This window comes from Setaria italica, chromosome III (assembly GCF_000263155.2).
Source record: "Setaria italica strain Yugu1 chromosome III, Setaria_italica_v2.0, whole genome shotgun sequence".
Lineage (NCBI taxonomy): Eukaryota > Viridiplantae > Streptophyta > Magnoliopsida > Poales > Poaceae > Setaria > Setaria italica.
In genome coordinates, this window is record NC_028452.1 from 14,041,904 (window position 1) to 14,064,355 (window position 22,452).

The 22,452-nt window shown below is 44.0% G+C and overlaps 3 protein-coding genes across 3 annotated transcripts; 1 reads left to right on the plus strand and 2 right to left on the minus strand.

Annotated features, from left to right (window-relative positions):
- Positions 1-113: 113 nt before the first annotated feature.
- Positions 114-12,244, minus strand: LOC101780643 (protein RNA-directed DNA methylation 3). The gene is made up of 21 exons (XM_004961527.3): positions 11,934-12,244; positions 10,621-10,865; positions 10,382-10,537; positions 9,840-9,998; positions 9,652-9,735; positions 9,249-9,316; positions 8,763-9,137; positions 8,634-8,682; positions 8,412-8,564; positions 7,942-8,091; positions 7,813-7,867; positions 7,580-7,738; positions 7,476-7,512; positions 7,264-7,322; positions 6,940-6,991; positions 4,897-4,946; positions 2,475-4,121; positions 1,972-2,016; positions 1,753-1,860; positions 1,610-1,660; positions 114-1,488 (listed from the first exon to the last, which is right to left on the minus strand). Exons 1-21 carry the CDS (start codon positions 12,193-12,195, stop codon positions 344-346), a joined length of 5,109 nt encoding a protein of 1,702 aa, XP_004961584.1. The 5' UTR covers positions 12,196-12,244; the 3' UTR covers positions 114-343.
- Positions 12,245-15,326: 3,082 nt separating this feature from the next.
- Positions 15,327-17,239, plus strand: LOC101773354. The gene is made up of 4 exons (XM_022825223.1): positions 15,327-15,902; positions 16,338-16,656; positions 16,788-16,848; positions 17,182-17,239. Exons 1-4 carry the CDS (start codon positions 15,327-15,329, stop codon positions 17,237-17,239), a joined length of 1,014 nt encoding a protein of 337 aa, XP_022680958.1.
- Positions 17,240-17,291: 52 nt separating this feature from the next.
- LOC101781046 (protein SULFUR DEFICIENCY-INDUCED 1) lies at positions 17,292-19,485 on the minus strand. Its single transcript, XM_004961528.3, has 4 exons — positions 19,240-19,485; positions 18,309-18,521; positions 18,075-18,230; positions 17,292-17,965 (listed from the first exon to the last, which is right to left on the minus strand). The coding sequence occupies exons 1-4, from the start codon at positions 19,351-19,353 to the stop codon at positions 17,555-17,557; spliced, it is 894 nt and encodes a 297-aa protein (XP_004961585.1). The 5' UTR covers positions 19,354-19,485; the 3' UTR covers positions 17,292-17,554.
- Between the last annotated feature and the right edge of the window lie 2,967 nt (positions 19,486-22,452).

Genomic DNA, 22,452 nt, shown 5'->3' on the forward strand with positions numbered 1-22,452 from the left:
ACCAGCGACCAGTACCATTCCGGCCCTTGCGCTTATCAGCCGAGGCCTACAACCACGCCGGCCTCACAATTTCTCACGGCTGGTACCACAGCAACAAGCTTAAAAACATCTCCGCGAAAGGCGAACAGGCTCCTCGATTACTGCCACGTGCCACTGCCAGTGCTAAGAAAGGCGAGCAGATTCTAGCTAGGCCACACTGTTTAGGGTTCGAGCAAGCATCGCAAAGGAGCTAGCAGACGCTACGGTTAGAAAGAAACATCTAGTCCACGAGCTCAAACCGCACGGTACACCACTACTTACATCGTCGCGCCAACAAGGGGCGCAGATTTATTGCACGGCGCGCTTACCATCCACCACTGCCGGCGTCACCACCCTTGTTGCTGTTCCATGCATTATCCGCAGCTTTGTCCCAGGAACTGCCACCACCTCCCCCTCCTTGGCTGCCGCTCTCCTCGCCACCTTTCCCCCATGGGCCATCATCATCTTTCTTGGGGGCACCTTCTGAACCACCTCCCCAAGAAGACTTCTCTGCAGCTGCTCCTCCAGACGAATTCCATCTATCTCCATTGCTCTTTCCCCAGGAACCTCCGCCTCCAGCTCCACCACTAGTTGCACCCCATGTGCTAGACTTGTTAACATCACTGCTTGGCTGCCCCAGGATAGAGGGAGATGATCTGTTCTGGCTCCAGGAGTTGTTTGCATCACTCTTTCCTGCCTGGTCTCCACCAGACGTATTCTGCGCTTCCCAGCTGGGCTTGCTTTTCGCAAAACCTTGACCCCCTTCGCCACTTCCTTTGTTTGCATTCCAGTTGGAAGACCAGCCACCTCCTTGACCCCCTTCACCGCTTCCTTTGTTGCCATTCCAGTTGGAAGACCAGCCACCTCCTTGCCCCCCTTCACCGCTTCCATTGTTACCATTCCAGTTTCTGTAACCACCACGGCCACCATTTCCCCTGCCAGAGCCCCAACTGCCACCATCTGCTGACCCAAAGTTGCTGTTACCTTGGTTACGATCACCTCGCCCATAGCAACCTCGGCCTCTTCCTCTGCCAGCATCCAAATCCCTCCTGTTCCATGGCTGTTCAGACCTTTCGCCACCTGATTCATCGTTTCTGTTGCCTCCATTCCACGAGGATCCACCATCCCCAAAATTCCTCCCTCTACCTCTGCCTCGATATCCACGTCCAAATCCACCCCTACTGTTTCCACCATTATCATCACCAAACCTTGGCTTGCTCCACGTGTTTTCCTGGTCTCCCAAAGAGAAATTTGGTTTGCTCCAAGACGATTCCTGATTCCCATCGGAGGAGCCAGCACCCCAGCTATCAATCTTGATATTATCATTACCTCCTTTACTACTCCAGGGATCATCAGCCTTTTCCTCAGATGGGGTGCCCTTTGCCGTAGTGCTCCGGCTACCATTGTTGTCATCAGAACCCACAGTAGAAGGCACCTTGCTTGCCCAAGGATCAGTTTCTTGTTCTTTACCTAAATACAAAAAATAAATAATATAACCTTATCAAGAGACCCAGAAATTATGACTCTGTTGTTCAAATCAAAATGACAAGCAAAGTGCCAATATGCACAGTGTAGTTAATCCCTTGAGTACCTTTGTTTGACCCAATCTTATTTGCCCAGGAATCATTTTGACTTTCTTCACCTACACACAGCAGTGCGAATAAGATCTAAGTACGTCGACAATTGAGTAGAATAAGAATTTTGTTTGGCTTCAACACCGCATTCCCCACTTACCCCCATCGCTGCAGGAGTCTTTTGTCTTGGTGTTCCAGCCACCACTGCTATCCTCAGCACCAGCAGAAGTCATCTTGCTTGCCCAAGTATCGTTCCGTTGTTCTTTGCCTGCAAGTGTAAAACATAATAAAAATAAGCCTAAAGCACAGTAGAAAGCTACAGCTCAAAACACCGAACCGAGGAAGAAAATATGCATGTCTCTGGTTGCTTCTTAATCACCTTCAGTAGAAGCCACCTTGCTTGCCCAAGGATCATCTTGTTCACCTACACACAGAAGTTAAACAAATAAATGTTCTGTAGCATATAATGGACCGCAATAATTAGCATTATTCAATTATAATACTGACAGCTCTCAGCCTGAGGGTCAGTTTGTGGACACCTGGAGCATTAATGGGATGTTTGGTTTGAGGAACCACCTAATCTAGAATGGAATGGTTCATCATGGGGTCATCCCATGAATTTTGTGGGATGAAACCACTACTCACTGTTAAGCTAACCATATGCTTCCAAGGGATGAGGCGGTGCTGGATTAGCAAGCCTATTCCATTCCCCAAACCAATAAAAATGCAAGGAGCAAGAAGGTGATGGTTCACCCCATTTCCTCGACCAAGCTTCCCATAAGCAAAGCAAGATATTTTGTGTTGTTGTTGCCATTTAGACATTGAATAGCGCTTGAAATTTTGAACAGGAAACTAGAGCTAGAAATTAAACAGGTTACTGACCTACAGACGTTTTGTTATCCTCTGAACTATTCCAAGTGGACGGTTTATTTTCACCATATGACTTTGTGCCTCCACTGCTACTCCAGGGCTGGTTACTTGGTGGATTTGTGGCATTCCAGTTATCTCCACCCCAAGAACCTTTATTAGATGTATCTTTATTCCAATCAGAAGAACCTCCGTTTCCCCATTTTTGTCCATCAGCACCATCATTTTCCCTTCCAATCCCGGAATTGCTTCTATCGCCGTTTCTCCAACCATTGTCTCTTCCTCTCCCTCGCCCTCCATATTGCCCCCTCCCTCCTCTTCCCCTTCCCCAGTATCCACCAGAATCTCCAACTTCATTGTCTACATTACTATCAGACCTCCAAGAGGGCCTTCCAGCATTGTCGCCACCCCATGGGCTCTTCCAACTTCCTTGATCAGTTGTGCCATCGGAATCTCCAGATTCACCCCTACCCCTCCCTCGTCCTCGCACAAATCCACGTCCACCTCCGAAGCTTCCATGCCTGCTCCAGCTGTTATTCTGGTCATCTGCCCTAGTTTCCTCTCCCTTGTTCCAGCTTGATGAACCACCGCCGCCAAAAGATTTCGGTTTATCCCAATCACCCAAACCAGCTTGATCTGAAGCTCCTTTTCCTTTGCCCCAACCTCCCTCCTGTGCTTCAGCAACGACAGATGATTTATTCCAGTTAGCAGCAGATGTATCCCAACCTCCTGCACCACCGTTTTTGTCAGAGGATCTAGCCTCATTCAAGCCACCTGCTCCATCACCATTACTGTCCTTTGACTTGCCCCAGGTACCATCCTCAGTGGCAGGCAAAGCAGTATCCCAACCCCCATTGTTGCCCTCAGCTTTAGAAAAATTATCTTTTCCTTGGCCTTCATTTGAATTGCCCAAAGGTTGCCCCCATCCTTGACTGACACCCTCCAACTTATTGTCTGGAGGCATTGTAGCCTTGTCCCAGCTATCTGTTCCTTCCATATCTACTGCTTTAACCTTGTTTCCCCATGGGTCTGCGTCACCTCCAGTTCCCATGTCTGCCACCCTGCAAGCCTCTCCCCAGTTGTCACTCTTTTCACACTCCTTATTGACTGATGTTCGATCCCAAGAGCTGCCAGCAGCATCAGATCCACCAACCCCAGCTTGTTTATCCCACACCTTGCCACTGGAACTTTCCTTTTGAGTGGTACCAGTGTTCAATACTCGAAAAGCTGAAGATGTTGTATTCTTAGCCCATGGATCAGAATCACCATCAGCAGGAGCCACCACTTTCTTACCCCATGGATCCGAATCACCATCAGCAGGAGCCACCACTTTCTTACCCCATGGATCCGAATCACCATCAGAAGGAGCCATCACTTTCTTACCCCATGGATCAGAATCACCATCAGCGGGAGCCACCACTTTCTTACCCCATGGATCGGAATCACCATCAGCAGGAACCACCACTTTCTTACCCCATGGATCGGAATCACCATCAGCAGGAGCCACCACTTTCTTACCCCACGGATCGGAATCACCATCACCAGAAGGCACCACTTTATTACCCCATGGATCAGAATCACTATCGGTTTTCTTACCCCATGGATCAGATTCACCTCCAGCAGAACTTTTCTTACACCATGGATCACTTTCTGATTCTCCACCTGAAAATGCAAACATTCACACTCAGCAAAACTGTAATAACCTCAACACTGATAAATGAACAAACCGATATCATAAACATAAATAAGGATAATAACACCTCGTGTGCCAGCTAAAAAAACAAGTTTATTTTACAAATATTATCATCACAAGAGCCATATTCTATTACCATCTTTTCTGGTTAATGTGGCTCTTGCTGGCTTTCATCTCCAACCTACCTAACTTGTTTGGGACTAAAGCCTTTGTTGTTGTTGTTTACTAGAAACCTGTACTATCAGTGTAAGATAGGAAACTACAGCTGCTTCATAGAATGCAGAAATGAAGAGATGCAATAACCAGCTATTCAACACTGCATGCGAAAAAAGAAAAGATGCAACAATCACCTATTTCAACAAGTTGTGAGCAACCAACTAAACCAACCCCGCAAAAAACAGAAAAAAATATAAACCACATAAGAGATGCACCATTCAGAAAACAAAATAAAAGGCTTGTGGTAAATGTTGATTATATGCCATGACCCTTTTCATCCTCCCAGACCAGTCCAACTCTCAGCAAATTAATGGGCTTGTTGCACTGCTCCTAGTGGCACAGTCAACTAAAGCCACCATTTGCAGATTTCACATAACCAAGCATTTGAACAGATTAAATAAATCAATGCATCTGCCCTATAAAAAGATAATGTGGAAATAAAATTGTGATCAAGAAACAAAAAATGATAATGAAGATCCAAGATGTGAGTAAAGAGACTACAAACTATGTCAACAGAACAACTATTACCTGCATTCTGGGCTGGTAAGGTGGAACTTGAAAAGGGTTGCCATGAGTCACTGCGGCACATCAAACAATTTGGTAAATATAAGGATACGTGCAAACAATAAATTAGTTAAGAGCATCTATTCCTCCAAGTGATGCTCTACATGAGCAAATAGAAATGAGACAGATAATTTAGCATCTTTGTTCTCTACAGAAATTTGGACCAGGCACAAGCAAGAAATTAACAGGGAAATGAGAAGGCAGTGCAAAAGGCAAAATAACTGATACATCAGTAACATCAGAAAGCCCATAAGGAAATATATCTTAAATAATTCATACCACGTGCCACACGAAGACAATCCTTTCTTAACCATGTGAAATCAAGGTAAGACTAAATAAGTACTCCCTCCGTTTTTATTTATAAGGTGCGCACGCATATCAAGATTCAAACTTTGCAATCTTTGACTAATAATTTGACTATTATTTTTTTATTTTTATAATGCAAACTTTATATGGTTGGATTCGTATTCAAATATACTCTACAATGATTATAAGTTTATAACCATAAACAATATAATATAAGATAAATGAATGGTCAAAGTGTTATTTGGAAGACCGTGCCAAGTCATACCGCGCCTTATAAATATAGATGGAGGGAGTATAAAACAAAAGAAATTCAGCTCTACTCACCTTTCAGATGTCATGTAAAACTCCGACCACCAAACAAAGTTGTGATTAAAGGTTACTCCCTCCATTCCAAAATGTAGGCCGTTTTGGCTTTTTTAGATACATAGATTTTGCTATGTATCTAGACATAACCCTATATTTAGGTGCATAGCAAAATCTATGTATCTAGAAAACCCAAAATGACCAACATTTTGGAACAGAGGGAGTACTGTACATCGTTTGTCTTTTTTATGTGCACCTTTCATGAACTAGAACACTAGCAGCATGTGCAGGTACAACAACAGTAGAGATAAGTGAGGAAGCTAATTATTAGCTGTTAAGGAGGACATGTATTGGGTAAAGGGAAGTTCAATAAAGTTCAGGCAGCGTTAGGAAAATAATCAGTATGAAAAGGAAGATGGCGTGCAACCGGTCCAAGACAGCTAGGTGGTATAATCAGCTAGCATAACAGGAAACATGTGATAAGCTGAGACCATGTTAATGTGTAAGTATGGATTAAAATTCTAGTCATGACAGCATTCTCAGGCATCAAAACCCGGCTGTATTATAAATGGATGTCATAATCTAACACCTCTAGTTGCTTTCACGTCCTCTCTAGTTCTGTCATCCCAGAAGCCCAGCCGATATCTATTTCTCTCGTCATGATCACCAATTCCAATAAATCCACGCTGGCTATCTTCGCATGGTATAATGGTAGTTATCCAAATGCGAACCAAGGTTTACAATAGCAGCTCAAAAGGAAGATCAAGGATTGTCAATATTATGTTGTTATGCATTAGACGAGTGCTTTGCTAAACAAAATGCTCCAAATGGTAAAGGATGCTAATATACAAAATTAGGCCACTGCTCCCTTTCAAGGGATGGTGTATTTGTCTTCTTTGGAAGTGAATGGCAGAGCTCATGATTATCTACCAAAAGAAATATCCCAAAAGATTAATATGTCACAGCGCCCTCTCTCTGGTCAAAATTTGTTACTCATCATGCTAAATATATGAAAAGATTGCTAATAGAAGACAATAAAAGGAAAATGACACAGCAACACATAAGGCTACATGCATAATTAGGTTTTCAAGGATTCAACTTGATGGTTGGTGCCCATTTCTAGAAAAAAAAACATCAACAGCAATCCATCTGGTACAGCATGCAATGTTAGATTGAACTTGTCTTTGGTTTTTTTTACAGTTGGTATATGTGCAGTAGCAAGTCCTCCACAGTTAGATTTGGTGGGTGGTAGAGGGTGGATATTCCAAGAAAAAAGAGGATTCTAGATGTAGGAGAAACGAAACATAATAAAATCAAGTCCAAGCTTAGCAATTATGGGTAACCAACAAACTACTCAATTGGATAGGAAGCTGAAAAGGTGAAAAGAATAAAACGAACCTGCCAAAAGATGGCAACCCATTGTCCCATGAAGCCTTGTCTGCTTCTGAACCTAAATTAAGAATAAATGTAAATAAAAATCCCAAAATCTATAGCATCATGCCAGCAGTAAAGAGAACCAAAACTATAATCTTGAACATATGAACATCCTAATTAAGCTTTCCATCAAAAGAAAGTAATTCATTCCTCAACGGAGCAGATGGCTCAGCAGGCAAGCAGCAAAATATTTAGGGGAACATAATTTTTCCCCGTTTACACTGTAGAGACTGATCCAACCAAGTAGGACCCACAACTGTACATATGAAGTATAAGGCTCACACTTACCAAAGAAAGATGTATCTTGACTTCCAAAATTACCAGCTGGAGCACCAGACGAGTTATCCCTGTATGTCATGTAACATACTGAGAAGTTAACAAGAAAGTAATATTATACTGTGATATTATACTGCAATATAGTGAGAAGCTAACATAACGATGATGCAGTTGCATTACACACAACAAAGAAAAGAGAACTAAATCATGCTTCAGTTGCTTACCCCCTGTTAGCTGGGACTGAAAGAAACTCAGCTTGCACTGCACACAACACAGAGGTAAGTCATTACCCAAAGAACAGCTCCAACGATATGCTAAGCTAACTAACCTGTAACAATCTTCAGTAGGGAATCTAGCTTAACAGTCACATCATTTCGAAATATCTTGACTACTCGACAGAGATAGCCCTTCAAAGGGCCCTTCCTAATGCGTAGCATCTGCCCGATAGAGAAAAGTTGTTCTCTGGTGCTCCTGTAAGGCCTCTCAGCTGCATTTTGAAGGAAATCAGAACAATAAACTTGCATTCAGGTAACATAACATAAGAAATCAATAAACACTTACTGTCCCGATGCTCATTTTGCTCATAAGGCTCAGAAAACATGGGAATTGGATTGTCCTGATATATAGAAAGCAAAGTGACACAATGAACATCTCCAATTCATTGACAAGTGGATGCATGTATATACGTACCAAGTTTTCAGTAGTAGAGCTTTCCTTCCGTTTCTTCACATTTTCACATGATCCACATTGAGCACAGAAAAAACCACAGTTCTCGCTTTCACTTTCATTATAAATAAACAGTGTGCCCATGTACAAGTGTTTAACGACACCTTGCTTACCCTGCAAATATATTAATCTATCAACATGTGTGCTAAATGGAAGAAAACACTCTTGTATAACTCCAAAAACACTTATGTTGGAAGTAGAAAGCATGCTATACATTACTGTAATAATAGTGCCATGCATCAAAAATCAGTACAATATAGCAGTACTGATACTACCACGACCAATACTCAGCGCAAGTATCTATGCCAGGTTTTCAAAAAGATTTCAAATGAATTGATTCCTTGATATAAAAACAAAAAAACATGAATTCCAATAGCGCTTGCAAAATGAGAGACAAATAACAGATTACTGTTAGATTGATAGTTAAGTTTCACCTGAAATGGTCCTTCCAGAACATTAACAGTGTCGTTAATAGATATTATCTTCTTCTGACGATCAACAGCTGTAAACATTTTGTCCACACAGCCTTTCTTAATGTCCTGCTTTTTTACTGTCACGGCAGATCCTTCAGGACCACCCTTTAATATCTACACAGAACTAATTCTTCTTAGCCCAAAACAAGGATGTAAAAATGAAGAGTGATTTAAGTTTATTACCCGAAGACCATCTTTCTCAATAGCAATGATTACACCAAAATCTTTTCGCCTGTTCATTATGAAATAAAATATAAGGATGGTATCTGATAGTTAATGGACAATGATTATAACCATACAGCACAGGCTCACCCAAAGAGTACAAGATCATGGAGGTTGAATTCATCATTATCATCATAATTTTCAGTCGAAGTTGAAGCTTTTGATGCTTTGGAAGATTTCGTTTTTGAAGATGGTGACTTAATACCTCGTTCTGCGGGAAGGTTCCTTTTCTTAGGGCCATAGATGCTGGAGACCCAATCCAAGTCATCAGCAGAAGCTCTATTGATTGGACTAGAAGAGAACTTCAGAAGTTCAGTCTCCGTTGGTTGTATCCCCCAGTAAATCAAAGAACTAAGTGCAACCCTTTTATATAGAAAACCATCTTTGAACATCAAACCATCAAGTACTTCAAAAACTTCACCAGTCTGACGATCACGCTTCATTTCAATATGAGGCCTGAAGAACCTACATGACAAATGAGATTATGGAAACAGGGTCAAAGACTAGTTAAAAGTAGTATAAGAAGTTTATCTCATGCGGGACAAGGGAACATCAGATGTAGACGGAAGTCATTACTCTAGTTCTTGGGAGCTGATCAACCGTGGAGCAGGAACTACTGCTTCTTTTAGCGAAATTGCACCACCCTGCAAATACCAAAGTATAACATAAGTTATTAAGCATTCAACAATCAGGCTGTTTCAGTAAAAAGAATGGAAACAGGCAACATCCCCAGAGTTTCAGACATAAATCATCCAGGTTATAAATATATATTAGATCGACTGTAGAAAACATAATATTTGTGTATCTAGTTTCTATGACAAAGATGTGGCTCACAGATTGACACAAAAGCCCCCAGATACTTAAATATACATCCTACTTAAATCATGGCGAGGAACAGAAGAAATTTGAGTAGTTTGGATCAATAAAGAAAGGAATTCAGTTCAACAGTCATTTTTACTGCCAAGTATAAGAGTTTTACATATTTTCTCGAAATAGCATGGAGGTCAACTCTGGGTATGATTTTTATCAGTACTCTTTTCCGTCCATCATCCTCGCTAACAACCTAAAGAGTCACAAGTAGATAGTAATGTAAGAACAAAGAAAATAGAAAATATTTAGAGGGCAGATGCCCACAGAAAGAGAAGCCACAAACAAATTATACCATACCTGTGCTAGATCACCTTTATAGTTTCCATTCTTCATGCGGACCCATGTACCACGGGAAATTTCAAATGGTTTTGTACGGCTTGATAACAAGCTAGGAACTTCAGCTGCAGGAACAGAAATAATTCTGCTTGCATACACACTACAAAACCCTTTGCATGCCTGTAATAAGAGATGCCGATATGGACCGCAAGTCATTTTACAGCCAAAATACAAGCATACATGTAGAGAGATAATAAAATGGAATGAAAGATTCTCTTGACTATTATAAACAGTTTTTAAAAAAAATCAATACAAAGTTCTTCTTTTTCCCAAACTTCCAAGGTATGAATTAGTAAAATTGGAGTGCATGGGAAATGGGAAAAACAAACAAGCAAATAGATGTCACATGCAAAAACTATCAGCGTTTTACAACTCTGATATTACATCCTATATTACAAAACCAGTTGTAGCATAATAAACATAGTGCACTACATGTCGCCCAGCATGTCCTTGCCAACATGAATGCATCTTTCCTCTTGCAGTTCAAGGAACAAATTATGTACCTCTGTAACATCACAGGCCTTCTCCGCTTCAACAAAAACAAACCCTCTTACATGATCCAGTGCAAATGCTGTGATAATTGGCACTTTGGTACCAATTTTTTGCAGATCAACAAACTTCTGCATGAAGCAGAAAGCCATTTGGCGCTCACGCCCGACCTGGAAAGAAGTTAAACAAATCAGCATCTAGCCAACAAATGCTAGTTAAGCAATGTCAAATCAAGTTTTTGTTAATCACAAACCATGCATTTAACCCTCCAAATAGTAGGCTCTTTGAGTGCACCATCCATGGGGAAAATGTCATCATCTTCTCTAGAAAAGTTGCGATCAGCAGCATATCTCACACCATTACTGTATCGTTTCCTGATGAATTCCTCAAGTTCATCGCCGCTAAGCTCCTCTTCCTTTACAAGAAAAGGAAGAGGGTGTGACCTTTCAGCTCTTTTGCTACTGAGATTTTGTGCATGTTCCCCACCGGTAAAGAAACCTGCAGTTGCCATAAACAAGATCACATGAGCAGATGAGCCCAATCCCAACAATCACCAGACAACAAACCTTCAGATAAACTTATACGCAAAGAGTGGGTTAAAATTGACATTGGTGCAAAAGTGCTTACAGAACACACAAACATAGAACATCCAGATAATTGCTACAACATTAGGTCAAGATCCAGATAATTGCTTCACCATTAGGTCAAGATCCAGATATAATTGCTAACAACATTAGGTCAACGTGCAACTAATTTGCTGGAAGGCATCTAACCAGCTAATGACATTGAAAAGATAAAAAAAAAGAATAAAACTCAAGATCGCACATAGAAAAATAAAACAGCAAAAATGGAACAGGCAAACATAACAATCAACTTATAATCTCAATCAAGAAATAATCTTATATCTGAACTACACAATAAAACGACACAAAAGAGCTCATAGATGACTGATTCTGGATATCACATACTTGTAGCTTCTTGACTTCTTTTTTTTCATAAAAGGTACAAACAAAAGACATTGTTGTTGATGTAAAACAGGAAAATCACATACAGGAGCAATTCATTTTGTGCAAAACGTGTTCTGGTAAAAAAAAACTCCAAATATTCTGAATGCTAGTACACACTAAATGCATTTCATCACTGCAGGGGTGTATTGTGACCACATAAAAACAGAACTTTTGGGTAGCAAAGGTCACTCATCACACTTTGCTGAAGGGCAAATTTCCAAACCAAAAACTAGCAAAGGCATCCCAGTTCCCTAACGGGCTCCCAAGCCATCGTTTCAGTATTTCTATTAGCCAGGGATTGTTTGATCCTCGTACAGATTCCTGTCGTTAAGAAGGGGAAAACCCTCCAAAAAAAAAACCCAATCGACACAAATATCAAACCTAGGTATCACCCAGAGAGAGAGGGGTGAGGGAAGAGAAAATATATCCCCAAATAATCGACCCAGAAAATCCACATTGCGCAGAACTAAAGCCCCAGATCGATCCCCCCAACCGAACCAATCCACGCCCCACGCACGACGCTAGCCTCATCTCGGGAACCACGCCGATTCCGACTCACCGTCATCGGGGTCGGAAGCCTCCTCCTCCGACTCGAGCACATCTTCCTCCTCATAGTCGTCGTCTACGCCAGCCGCATCGTCAACGAACTGCTGGACTCCAGCGCGGCGGCGGCGCTTCGCCGCGGAGGACGACGAGGGCCCCGCCCTCGCGTAGCCGTAGCCGTAGCCGTTCCGCCGCTTCCCGCCGGACCCGGATGCGCTGCCGGCGTCAGGGCCAGGGGGGTCGGCCGCCACCTGCTTGCCCTTCCCCTTCACCGCCATGGCGGAGGGAGCAGCGAGTGGAGGAGTGGGGAATGGAAGACGACGTGACTTGCCCGAGGAGGCGGAAGGCTTTAACCACTCACGGCCAGGCCACCTTCCGTTTCCGAGGAGCGGCGTTTGCATATGCCCCCCTAGAGTGACATGAAATTGTTTATTTTCTTGTAGACGTGTTAAGTCTTGGTCACTGGTCAAGTGGTCAGGGCTACGAGCATGCGACCAGTGAGAGAGTTGTCAGGTGTGTGTCAGTGTGCGGCAGCGGCATGCGTTGGGGCGGGGGTGAGAATTGGCGTCTTTTTAAGGGTGCAATTTACAAAGGTGGGAGCGAGCTGGGCCGAACCACAGCTGGACGGAAATGTGATGGGCTGGAATCACTGTAATTATTCATTTTCGGGTTAGTCAAGAAATTGAATGTTGAATCGGTGGAGAAGAAGTGCCTATTTTGTCTTCTTGGACTATTGCACAAATCTAATATTCGCGTGTACGCATGTAGCCATGTAGGTGAACCTCCACGTCTGTACTCGGTTTCAAAAAAAAAATCTAATTTTCCCTACTACGCTATCCAACCATCCAAAACTCGCATGCAACATGCTCCTTTTAAATAGTTTTAGGCTTAATTTTGCTACCAGTTCTTTCTTCCCTTCTCTGGTGATTGCATACCATCCAACACCTTCATCCTACCGTTACATGTTGCTCCGGTACTCCCTCCATCTCAAATTGTAGATGTTTTAATTTTTCTAATGTATAATTTTTACTATGCACTTAGATATAGTGTATGTCTAGATGTATAATGATATCTATGAACTTAGAAAAGTTAAAATAACCTGCAATTTGAAACGGAGGAAGTACCGGTATCGCTCCACCACAGGTAGTACCGCACTCGTCGTCCTACCCATAAACCAAGTTGACTTGCTAGTTGCTACGGGGGAGCTTCCCTGTAAAGCGAGAAGCATGTACCATGAATTCTCTAATATGGGCTCCCTGTAAAGCCAGAAGCACGTGCCATGAATTCTCTAATATGGAGGAGTAAAGTTAGAGGAGCATTATAACTATAACTTTGGATGATTTTTGGCCGCTCCATCGATGGTGGCTCAGAGCACACACCATAGCAATGTAGCTAGAGTACATATGCTATAATGGAACCTGTGCGTCACAACTCCTACAATGATTAAAGTTAGGAGCACTATTCACTAGACACAAAAATCGGTGACTTCCCTTCACGAAGTTAGAGAATCCATGATGGTAAGTCCGTGCGACTTCGATACGTCTATTCCTTTCTCTAACCACATAATTTTTTTTGGTTAAAATTGGGGAAGGGACCTCGCTTGTCTACAAGGTGACTTGTGGCATCCCACGTAACAAAAATTGATTGTCACGACACCAGTGGCAAGTAGAATTTGCTTTTTATTTACATGTCAATGTAGCGATTTTGAATTATTCCATTTTCTTTGCTTCCACTTCAGACCATCTCTAACAGATTGTATATATCTTTCCCAATACCAATAACCTATCATTTGGGAGATTTTGAGATGGGATTAGCCTCCAACAAATTGCCAATCGTTTCTCCAATACCAAATTTTTTTTGGCAACCACGAAAAATGAAACTCCTCTACTCTCTCTACTCTTGATGTAGGAGAATGCAACACTCTCCCCTAACGACAGTTGACCACGGCGTGCGGAAATTTCTATTTTTGCACCAACGACGTTGCTTGGCCATGCAGGACGCCGTCTAGGATAGCTGCACACCCTAAACCCGTCCGAGAGAGAGATCCATGAGCTACCTACCTTTGCCACCGGCGTGCCATGGCCGGTTTGAAGAGCTCCAATGGCTCCCCGTCGCCGCTGCCGAGCTGCCTGCCTGCCTGCCTTCGCCGCGGCGCCATGGAGCTCGAGATCCTCCTGGGGGGATGCTAGCCTTCTCTTGGGGTGGATCTGAGGTGGGAGGAAGGGGAGTGCTGAGAATCGCTGAGATCGGGAGGAGGTAGGGGCAGCGTCACCTCGCGTGCGCCACGACTCGGATGCCGCGCACAATCGAGAGATGGGTCGGGAGGGGATCACGGAACCACAAGAAATGGGGTCGGGAGGAAGTAAAAAGGAAAAAAATAAAGAGACTAGTGACATGCGGGTTCCACCTGTCAAAGAAGGATATTGGAGATTGATTTTTGGTAGTCCACTACACTACAGTAGCGACCTCCAATAACGCAAAAAACAGCTAATGGGGAGGGAGAGAAAAAATATTTTCAAATTTACTCCTCAAACTTTTGATTTTAGCTATCTCTCAACCATCCAAACTTATACTAGAAATTTAAGTGGGAATTGGGATCTGGGGCTAGGGATTTGGGGGTTTTGCGGTTGGTTACCTCCATGGAGGAAACTTCAGGGCGGCTGGCCGGCCAGTGGTGGAGGCGGGAGAGACGGCGACGGAGCGAAGGCAACGAGGGCGCCACCGGAGCCGTGTGGCGGGGGGCCACTAGTGGGCGGTGGAGGTGGCGGGTGCGTTTAGATCTAATGGGTTAGTGTTGGGTGGAGGAGGAGGGTGTCGGCAAAGGAGTTGTTAGCAATGGAGTTGTGTGTCAGGTCATCCGGTGTCGGAGGAAGACAAAACGAGAGGAATAATAAATATGAGTGAGGATCTGAGCAGTTGGATTTAGATCTAACGGTTTCAAAAGGTTGTCGAAGAAAAAACAAATCTTCAGAGGAGATACTTCCAAATAGTTTTATAATACTCTCTCTGTTCCAAATTGTAAGTCGTTTTGTCCTTTTTAAGTGCATAATTTTTCTATGCATTTAGATATAGTGTATGTTTAAATGTATAATAATATTTGTGAATCTAGAAAAGTTAAAACCCATCTATAATTTGGAACGGAGGAAGTAGGAGATAAGCAGTCTCCTCTATTGCTCTTAACCCGCTCCAAAGACGCCTTCTTTTTTTTTTACCATGTTGTAGTTGAATCCTATTAATCCCAGCAGTTCCCCAGACCAGCATGACAGACACACCGTTTTGCTTTCGAGTTTCGACCAAAATCCCGCAACCGCCTCAGTCGCCCCGCCAAGCAAAACCTCCACCGCGTTCCCCTTGCCTTCGCACACCACCCGGTTCTTGGATCCTTTGATCGCTCCTCCGCGCGGCAGCAATGGAGTTCTTCGAGAACGCGCGCTCGGTGCGGCTCAAGAGCCACCTCGGCACGTACCTCTGCGCCGCCGACGACGCGGAGGCCGTCTCCCACGGCTACCGCCGCAACTCCCGCGGCACGGTCTGGACCGTGGAGCCCGTCGGCGACGAGTACGTCCGCCTCCAGGGCCAGCGGGGGCTCTACCTCGGCGCCGACGATCCCGCCGCGGCGCTCGACGCAGCCACGCCCAGCTGCGGGGTCGTCCAGGGCCTGCCGTCCACGCCCAACGACAGCGCCTTCCTCTGGACGCCACGCCGGGAGTTGGGGGAGCGCGGCGCCGGGTGCCTCACGCTTTCCGGGCCACTCGGCCGCCTCCTCCGCGCCAGCTTCGGGGAGACGCCGCGGGACAACGCCGTCACCCTCGACTTCGAGGTCGGACAGGAGGAGAGCACGTGGGTGGTCGAGGTTGTCCCGGCGGAGCAGGCGGCGCCGCCGCCGCCGCCCTGCCGCGCCCAGTCCTGCGACGCTCGGCTGGAGGCGGCCACGGCGATGTTGGACACCGCGTCCAGCGCCTTCGTCAGGTTATACTCCGCCAAGGTATTCGAACAGAAGCGTGATCCTGATTGCTTGCTTCGTTCTTTTCTTGATCTCGCGCTTCCGGTTCTGCCATTGTTTCCATGCGTATTCCCGTTCGTTGATTTCTTCGAGAACGAATTCATCTTGTTGAGTTGCTAAGATTGGTTTCCTGCATAATTACCAGCTAGTTCGTCCAATTAATTTCTTGGGGGCAAAACGAATGCTAACTTCATTGGTTCTTGGATCTTGGGTAATTGAAGCTTGTAAATTTCTTGGGAAAACGGGGGCAGTAATGCAATTATCCCAAACTTATATTGCTCTTGTTCATTCTGTTTCTGAATGAGTTGCATTCTTCTGAATTGGTGTCGTTGAACAGCAACTTGTCATTTCAGCATGGCGATCTTGAGATATCTGGATTTGCATCCAAAGGCTGAGAAACGCGTAATGGTTTTACAGGAATCGAGAACCAAGCTTGAGGAGCCGCCATCGATCGAGGAGCCCCTGCACATGCCGTCGCGGCGCACCATCTTCCACAACACGGCCAGGGAGGACGGCGGAGTGGACGACTTCGACGAGGGGACCTGGAGGTACTTCACGTTCGACGAGCAGAGCCTCGCCGCGCTGCACCGCAGGCTGCAAGAGGAGACCAAGCACAAGGACTTCGTCGTCTGCCGCCGGAGCTGCGGCGCCGCGCCGAGGCTGTTTCCCGTCGTCCTGGACCTGCCCCCCGGCAACAACGAGATGGAGTTTGTACTGGTCTTGGTGCCATCTAGAGGTACTACTACTGCTACTGGGCTCTTGGCATTCCTAGGCTGTTGCCAAACCTTCTGTTCTTGTTTGGTTTCTGAACATATTCTGGGCATTTGCGGAACGATTACTAATGCCGTTCATCACCTGTAATTACAGCGGCAAATGATCTTCAGTGGCCACAGGACGTGAACTGGTGTCATTGCATCAAGGATATGGAGTAATTCGGCAGTTCGGCATAATAAGAACTGAACATTTTTGTACTGTGTAGCCTCTAGAGTTGTTCATAACTGAAACTGAACGTTCTTGTCTCTGAAATTTCAATCACCTAGGGAAGCTCATCTTGGCTTCGTTCTCTTGTTCTCGACACTGTAACGAACGTGTAAATAGCTTGAAACAGACTAGCAGAAAGGTATATGATTTTCTTTTTGAGGTGAATCGTGTGCAGTAATGACCTTGGAGTTTCGTTTATTACCAGCTTTTGTGAGTTGCTCTCTTAGTCAGTTTACCATAGACTGTGTTATGTGCTTTGTTTCTGCATTTTTTGATGCAGTGATGCTAATGTGTCTGTCTCGTCCCATTTAGCATTGCCTTCTGCAATTGCAGTTTAGACATGCTGGAAGGCGAGTCATTTCAGTTCTCATTTCAAGAAGTCAAGAAGCATCAGCTCACAAACCACCAATTGCATATCCCTTACAATTTCGCAACATGCTTCAAAGGAATCTGAACCATGCAGTTTACAACACGAATAAAAACCATGCTACTCCTGAAGGGAACGCTTTGCATCAACCCCAGCTATATGATATCTATCTGTTCTCTATTTCTCACTGTAACAACCACATGTCCACAGCACCCCCCATATATGCACAAAATCTTCCAGGATGGCCTTGACACATTAAAGATAAAAAACCATGCAGAATAATGTATTAACAAGCTATTTGGTCCCTGAAAGTGGCTATCTCCTCAAATACAGGCAGCCGCCTTGATCTGAACGGTGTCCACTCATTCATCACAAGGTCTAGTCTCTCCATGATCTCTTCATGGACACTTAGGCCAACATCGAATGGTGATGAAACACAATTAATTAGATTGAGTTCGTGGAGAAGCTGCTCGGCACGGGCCACCACCTTTTCATCTTCCGATCCAGATCCATAGATTCTGCGTAGCCGAACATCCTCGAGTGCTTGTCTTGCCTCTTCATGCCTACCCTGCTTAATCAGGCACAGCCCAAGGTTGCACGCCCTGTTAGCATCAGGCTCAATAGTTTGTGCCTTGCGGTAAACCAACTCAGCGGCTTCGAAGTTGTTCTGCTGCATGTAAGCCCAACCAAGATTTCCCTGTAACATATACCAGGGAAAAATTTCAGTAAGTTGTCTGTAACTGAAAACTTCATCAACGGACAAATTATCAATCAGTAGGAGCAACATAAGGAGCATTAACCCATACCAAAATGCGAGATGTCTCCTGCTGGATTGAGACCTGGAACTTCTTGCCATGGGACCGTGCTTTCTTCGTTGCTTTCCCATTGAAGGCCTCACCAAGGTATATCATCTTCAGCTTCTGTTTCAGAAGCTCAATTTGTTCCTCAACTTTCCCACATTTCTGAAAGATGTGACGACATCACATTAGAATGCTGGAATCCTTGACCACTTGAGCAATATGTGCAGCAGCAAAGTGTACCTTGTACAGATCGATGAGTAGGTTGTCGAGGGACTCCTGAGCTTGCTTGGAGCAGAGGTGCCTGAAGGATCTGATGGCCTCGATCGCCTCCTCAGAGCGATCCTGCTGCTTCATCACCACGGCCATGTCCTTCAGGGCACTGTCCACCCTATCACCGGAGTTGATCGCCTTCCAGAACCACACAATTGCCAAATCCGGTTGCTTCTCCACAAGCTGATTCATGCATGAAAGTCATTTCACACAATTAGCTAAAGGGATTGTTGGGAACACTACATCAAAGTCTTGCAATAACACTAGCAAGCACAACTTAAGCTGTCTGTAATTAAGTGTTCTAAGTACTTAGATACTAATCGATCATGAAGCATATTATTTATTGGATCAGAATCACTCATCCTGCCAGTTGGACCACTCTCAATTCCTGGTAACCATGTGCCCCAAGCCCAATATAGTACATACGATGATTCATTGAACATCATCTAAGAGACCAAAGTAGAGTTCGAATAAGAACAGTCACAATCAATTTCCATATCAAGCCAAGGAAATCTTGCCAACAAAGTTGCGAACATACGATATTTAGTTTCAACTGACAAACAAAAAAAATGCAAAAAAAAAAAACATCTACTTTTAGGATTATCCAAAAAAGAGAGAGCTACGAACGCATGGGGATGGTTTACGTCAAAACCAGCGTCTAGTGCAAAGGTGAAATGGCTTGGAGAGGATTTGGAGGCGGCCCAATACAATGAAAAATTGAAAAGATGTTTGATTTGACGCACAAATGAACGCTCATGTACTGATGTACATATGCAGACATGACTAGCTACATGAGCAGATGAGCTACTTTTGCTAACTTGCTATGGCCAATTCAGAAAATTGTTGCAATCTGCTCGAGAAAGGATGGGGAGATTTGGCACGAGGAGAGAAAGATGGTAACCTGGAGGTGCTTCGCTCTGACGTACGGGCTGTCACCGGCGGGCACCTTGTGGACGACATGGAAGAGATCCTTCTTCTCCCCGCCAACACCACCTCTCCTCTTGGAAGAAGCCATGGCGGAGCACTCTAGACGGAGGCTGGCTTGGCGAGAGGGGAGGGGAGAGGTCGAGAGGAGGTGGGCGATGAGAACGATCAGAGCCCACGGATAGGCGGTTAGTTTTCGCGGTTTGCGGGATCTGGGGGCAAAGAGGGGGGCCGGAGGAAGATGACGAGGGAGGTGGAGTGAACCTGGACGGGATGGCGTCCGGGTTCCTGGGCGGGGATTGGATGGGGACATGGCGCCCATCCAGCGCGGCTGGTGGGGTTGACGTGTCAGGATCCGAGCCCGGCGCAATGACGTGTGCTCGCGGCGCCTTGAAAGAGAGGCCGAGTTGGCGAGTTGTGACGGACAAGACGGGTCAGTCTTTTATCACACATGAGCATTGAACACGTCCAGTTGCGTTGCGATTTGCTACCTGCAAATCTAGATTTCTTTATCCATTTCCTTTTACAGTTTTACACCCATATTTATAAGTTACTCCGTCTATACTAAATCGTAGATCGTTTTATCGTTTCTAAATTCATGGTGTTTACTGTACACGTGGATATACAGTATGTATATATGCATAATAAAAACTATGTATCTATAAATATTAAAATGATCTATGATTTAGGACTATGCTCAATTCTTTCAGCATGAGGCTGGTCGTATAGTATTCTTTTATAATCTATTTTTGTCATCTCAACTTTTCTTCGTCAACTAGCAAAATTGCCTATGTGCTTGAATTGCACAATAAAAACCATGTGCGCATCAGTGCATGCAAATGACAAAAACACGTAGACAAGTACTATAACATGCAAATGAAGTGAGATGGCGAGTAAATTCCTAATAATAAAACTTAGGGCATAGATGATGCAATCAGGCTCGGAAGAGAAATATGTCCTATTTTTGGGTTCATGAATAAACCCACTTGCATTTCTAATGGTGGTTAGCAGATGAACCGTCACCATCAACTCGGATGTTTTCGCTATAATTAGTAGAGATAATTAGACATGTTCCCCATTGCCGGTGGGCTCTTTCGTCACTATCAGAGCAAGCAAACTGGACGTTAAGGGCTCCTTTGAAACAAAGGGTGTAAAAATGCAGGAATAGGAGAAGTAGGATAGGAATGCAGATGAAAAACGGAGGATTCGAAAACGCAGGAATTCTATGGGGATTATTTGTTTGGATGAGTTATAGGAAAAGTACAAGAACATAGAACCTGAAAGAGAATGATAAAGTACAATAGTTAATCATTATCCGCAGATAAATTACGTGTAGGCCAATTGGAAGAAAAAAAAATCGGAACAGCTATGTAGGCACTGCCTCCTTTGGATGGAGGAAAAACATAGGATTCTAGTTCCTATGGATTTGGTTCCTATAGGTTCATAGGAATGGATTATAGGAAAACTAAAGGAAAAATTCCTTTCCCTTTGATTTCATAGGAAAACCATAGGAAAAAAAATCCACTCAAACCTCTTTGAAAATTTCCTACGCACAAGGAACGAGGACAAGCAAGAGATAAATGGCTGCATGTGGTGGGCACTGGTCACTTGTGCCTAATCATAGAATGCCACATTAATTAATTGAAATTTGCTCTTAAGATTCCTTTAAATCTTCCTGCACCATCCAAACATCCTAACCTTCTACAATTCCTATAGGTTTAATTCCTTTGTTTTTGCATATGCATTCCTATCCTATTCCTATATTTTTCTTATCCCATGTTTTTGAATGTTCCAAAGGAGGTTCCTCGGCGACTCAGCAGTCGTGGTTCATCCAGTCCTCCGGATGCATTCGTTGCCGATATTATATTGAGGTGGTGCTCTGTTCTATACTCTAAATCCTCTTCATCAGTGTATGCTAATGATGAAGGGATGCCTTGATTAGAGGGTGTTTGATAGCTAAAATTTAGCACATACCTCCCAAACACCCCCTTAGACGATCCTACGCGAGCTAGAGAAAAAAAAAGAGATTGAAGTGGATGTTTCCATTCCTGTGAAATTCCTCCAAAATCTGCACTATAGGAAAATTTCCTCTTCTTTTCCTAGGTTTCAATCCTGCATACCAAAGGACTGTACAATACCCATGCCTATGGATCGCTGATTCCTGAGTTTTTCCGATGAAAATCCTCCGTTCCAGAGGAGGCCTTAGTTCGATCCAGCTACAGAAGACCAAACTGGGCCAGGACAGATTGAGCTAAAAAATTCTAGGCAAAGGCTGAGCCCAACGTGAAACATTATTTCTTTTTTTTCGCAAAAAATAAACGAACAGTCTAAGGCCTTAGTGCCAACCTCTACTAGTTGGGCCTGGCATACCTTTTGGGCTCGAAGTAAACCAGCCTTTTTCTCGGTCCAGCCTGACCGCTCGACCCGCAAAATACGCCACGTAAGATGAATTGTTCCTCGGAATTTCTATATAGGCAAAACATGGATGGCCGTTTCAGGTGGCTTGTGTTATTGGGGCAGCCGTTCTGTGAGTGCGAAGTCAGACGACAGCGTTGACTGCTTTGGGATCATCAGCTCGTCTACCACCTTGGTGATCATCTTGCCCCGGAAATATGGCTGACACATTCAGAACACAGTATTTATACGTCAATTCCGACGTCTTTTTTTTTTTGATAATAATGAATTCCGACGTCTTCAGTTGTCCTGTACAAAACCCTTGCGTGATCCTAATTCCACCTGTATTGAATTACTAATCCAATATGGAGTTTTATTTCTTCTGACTCTTATTCTTGAAATTTGGCTCAACTATTTGTACCTCTAGACAATTTCATACAAAAAAATTCAACTAAAAAAATTATAGATCTCGTTAAAACCTACTCCCCCGTCCTAAAATACTATCCGCTTTGGCCTTTCTCGATATATAACTTTTGATATGTATTTAGACGTAGTATGCATCTCATCTGCTAAAACGAATTGTAACTTGGGACGGATGGAGGGAGTATTCTATTATCTCATCTTACAAAATTTGTTTAAAAAATATCCCCAGAGGGTATATACGGGTGCACACCGTACGAGTGAGTTCTTTAACAAAAGATTGGAATAACCCCCATCATCATCTCAAAGTGCGTAGAGCAACAAAGGAAAAGACACCCAGCTGATTCGTAGACGGATCACATGCATCTGCCAGGAT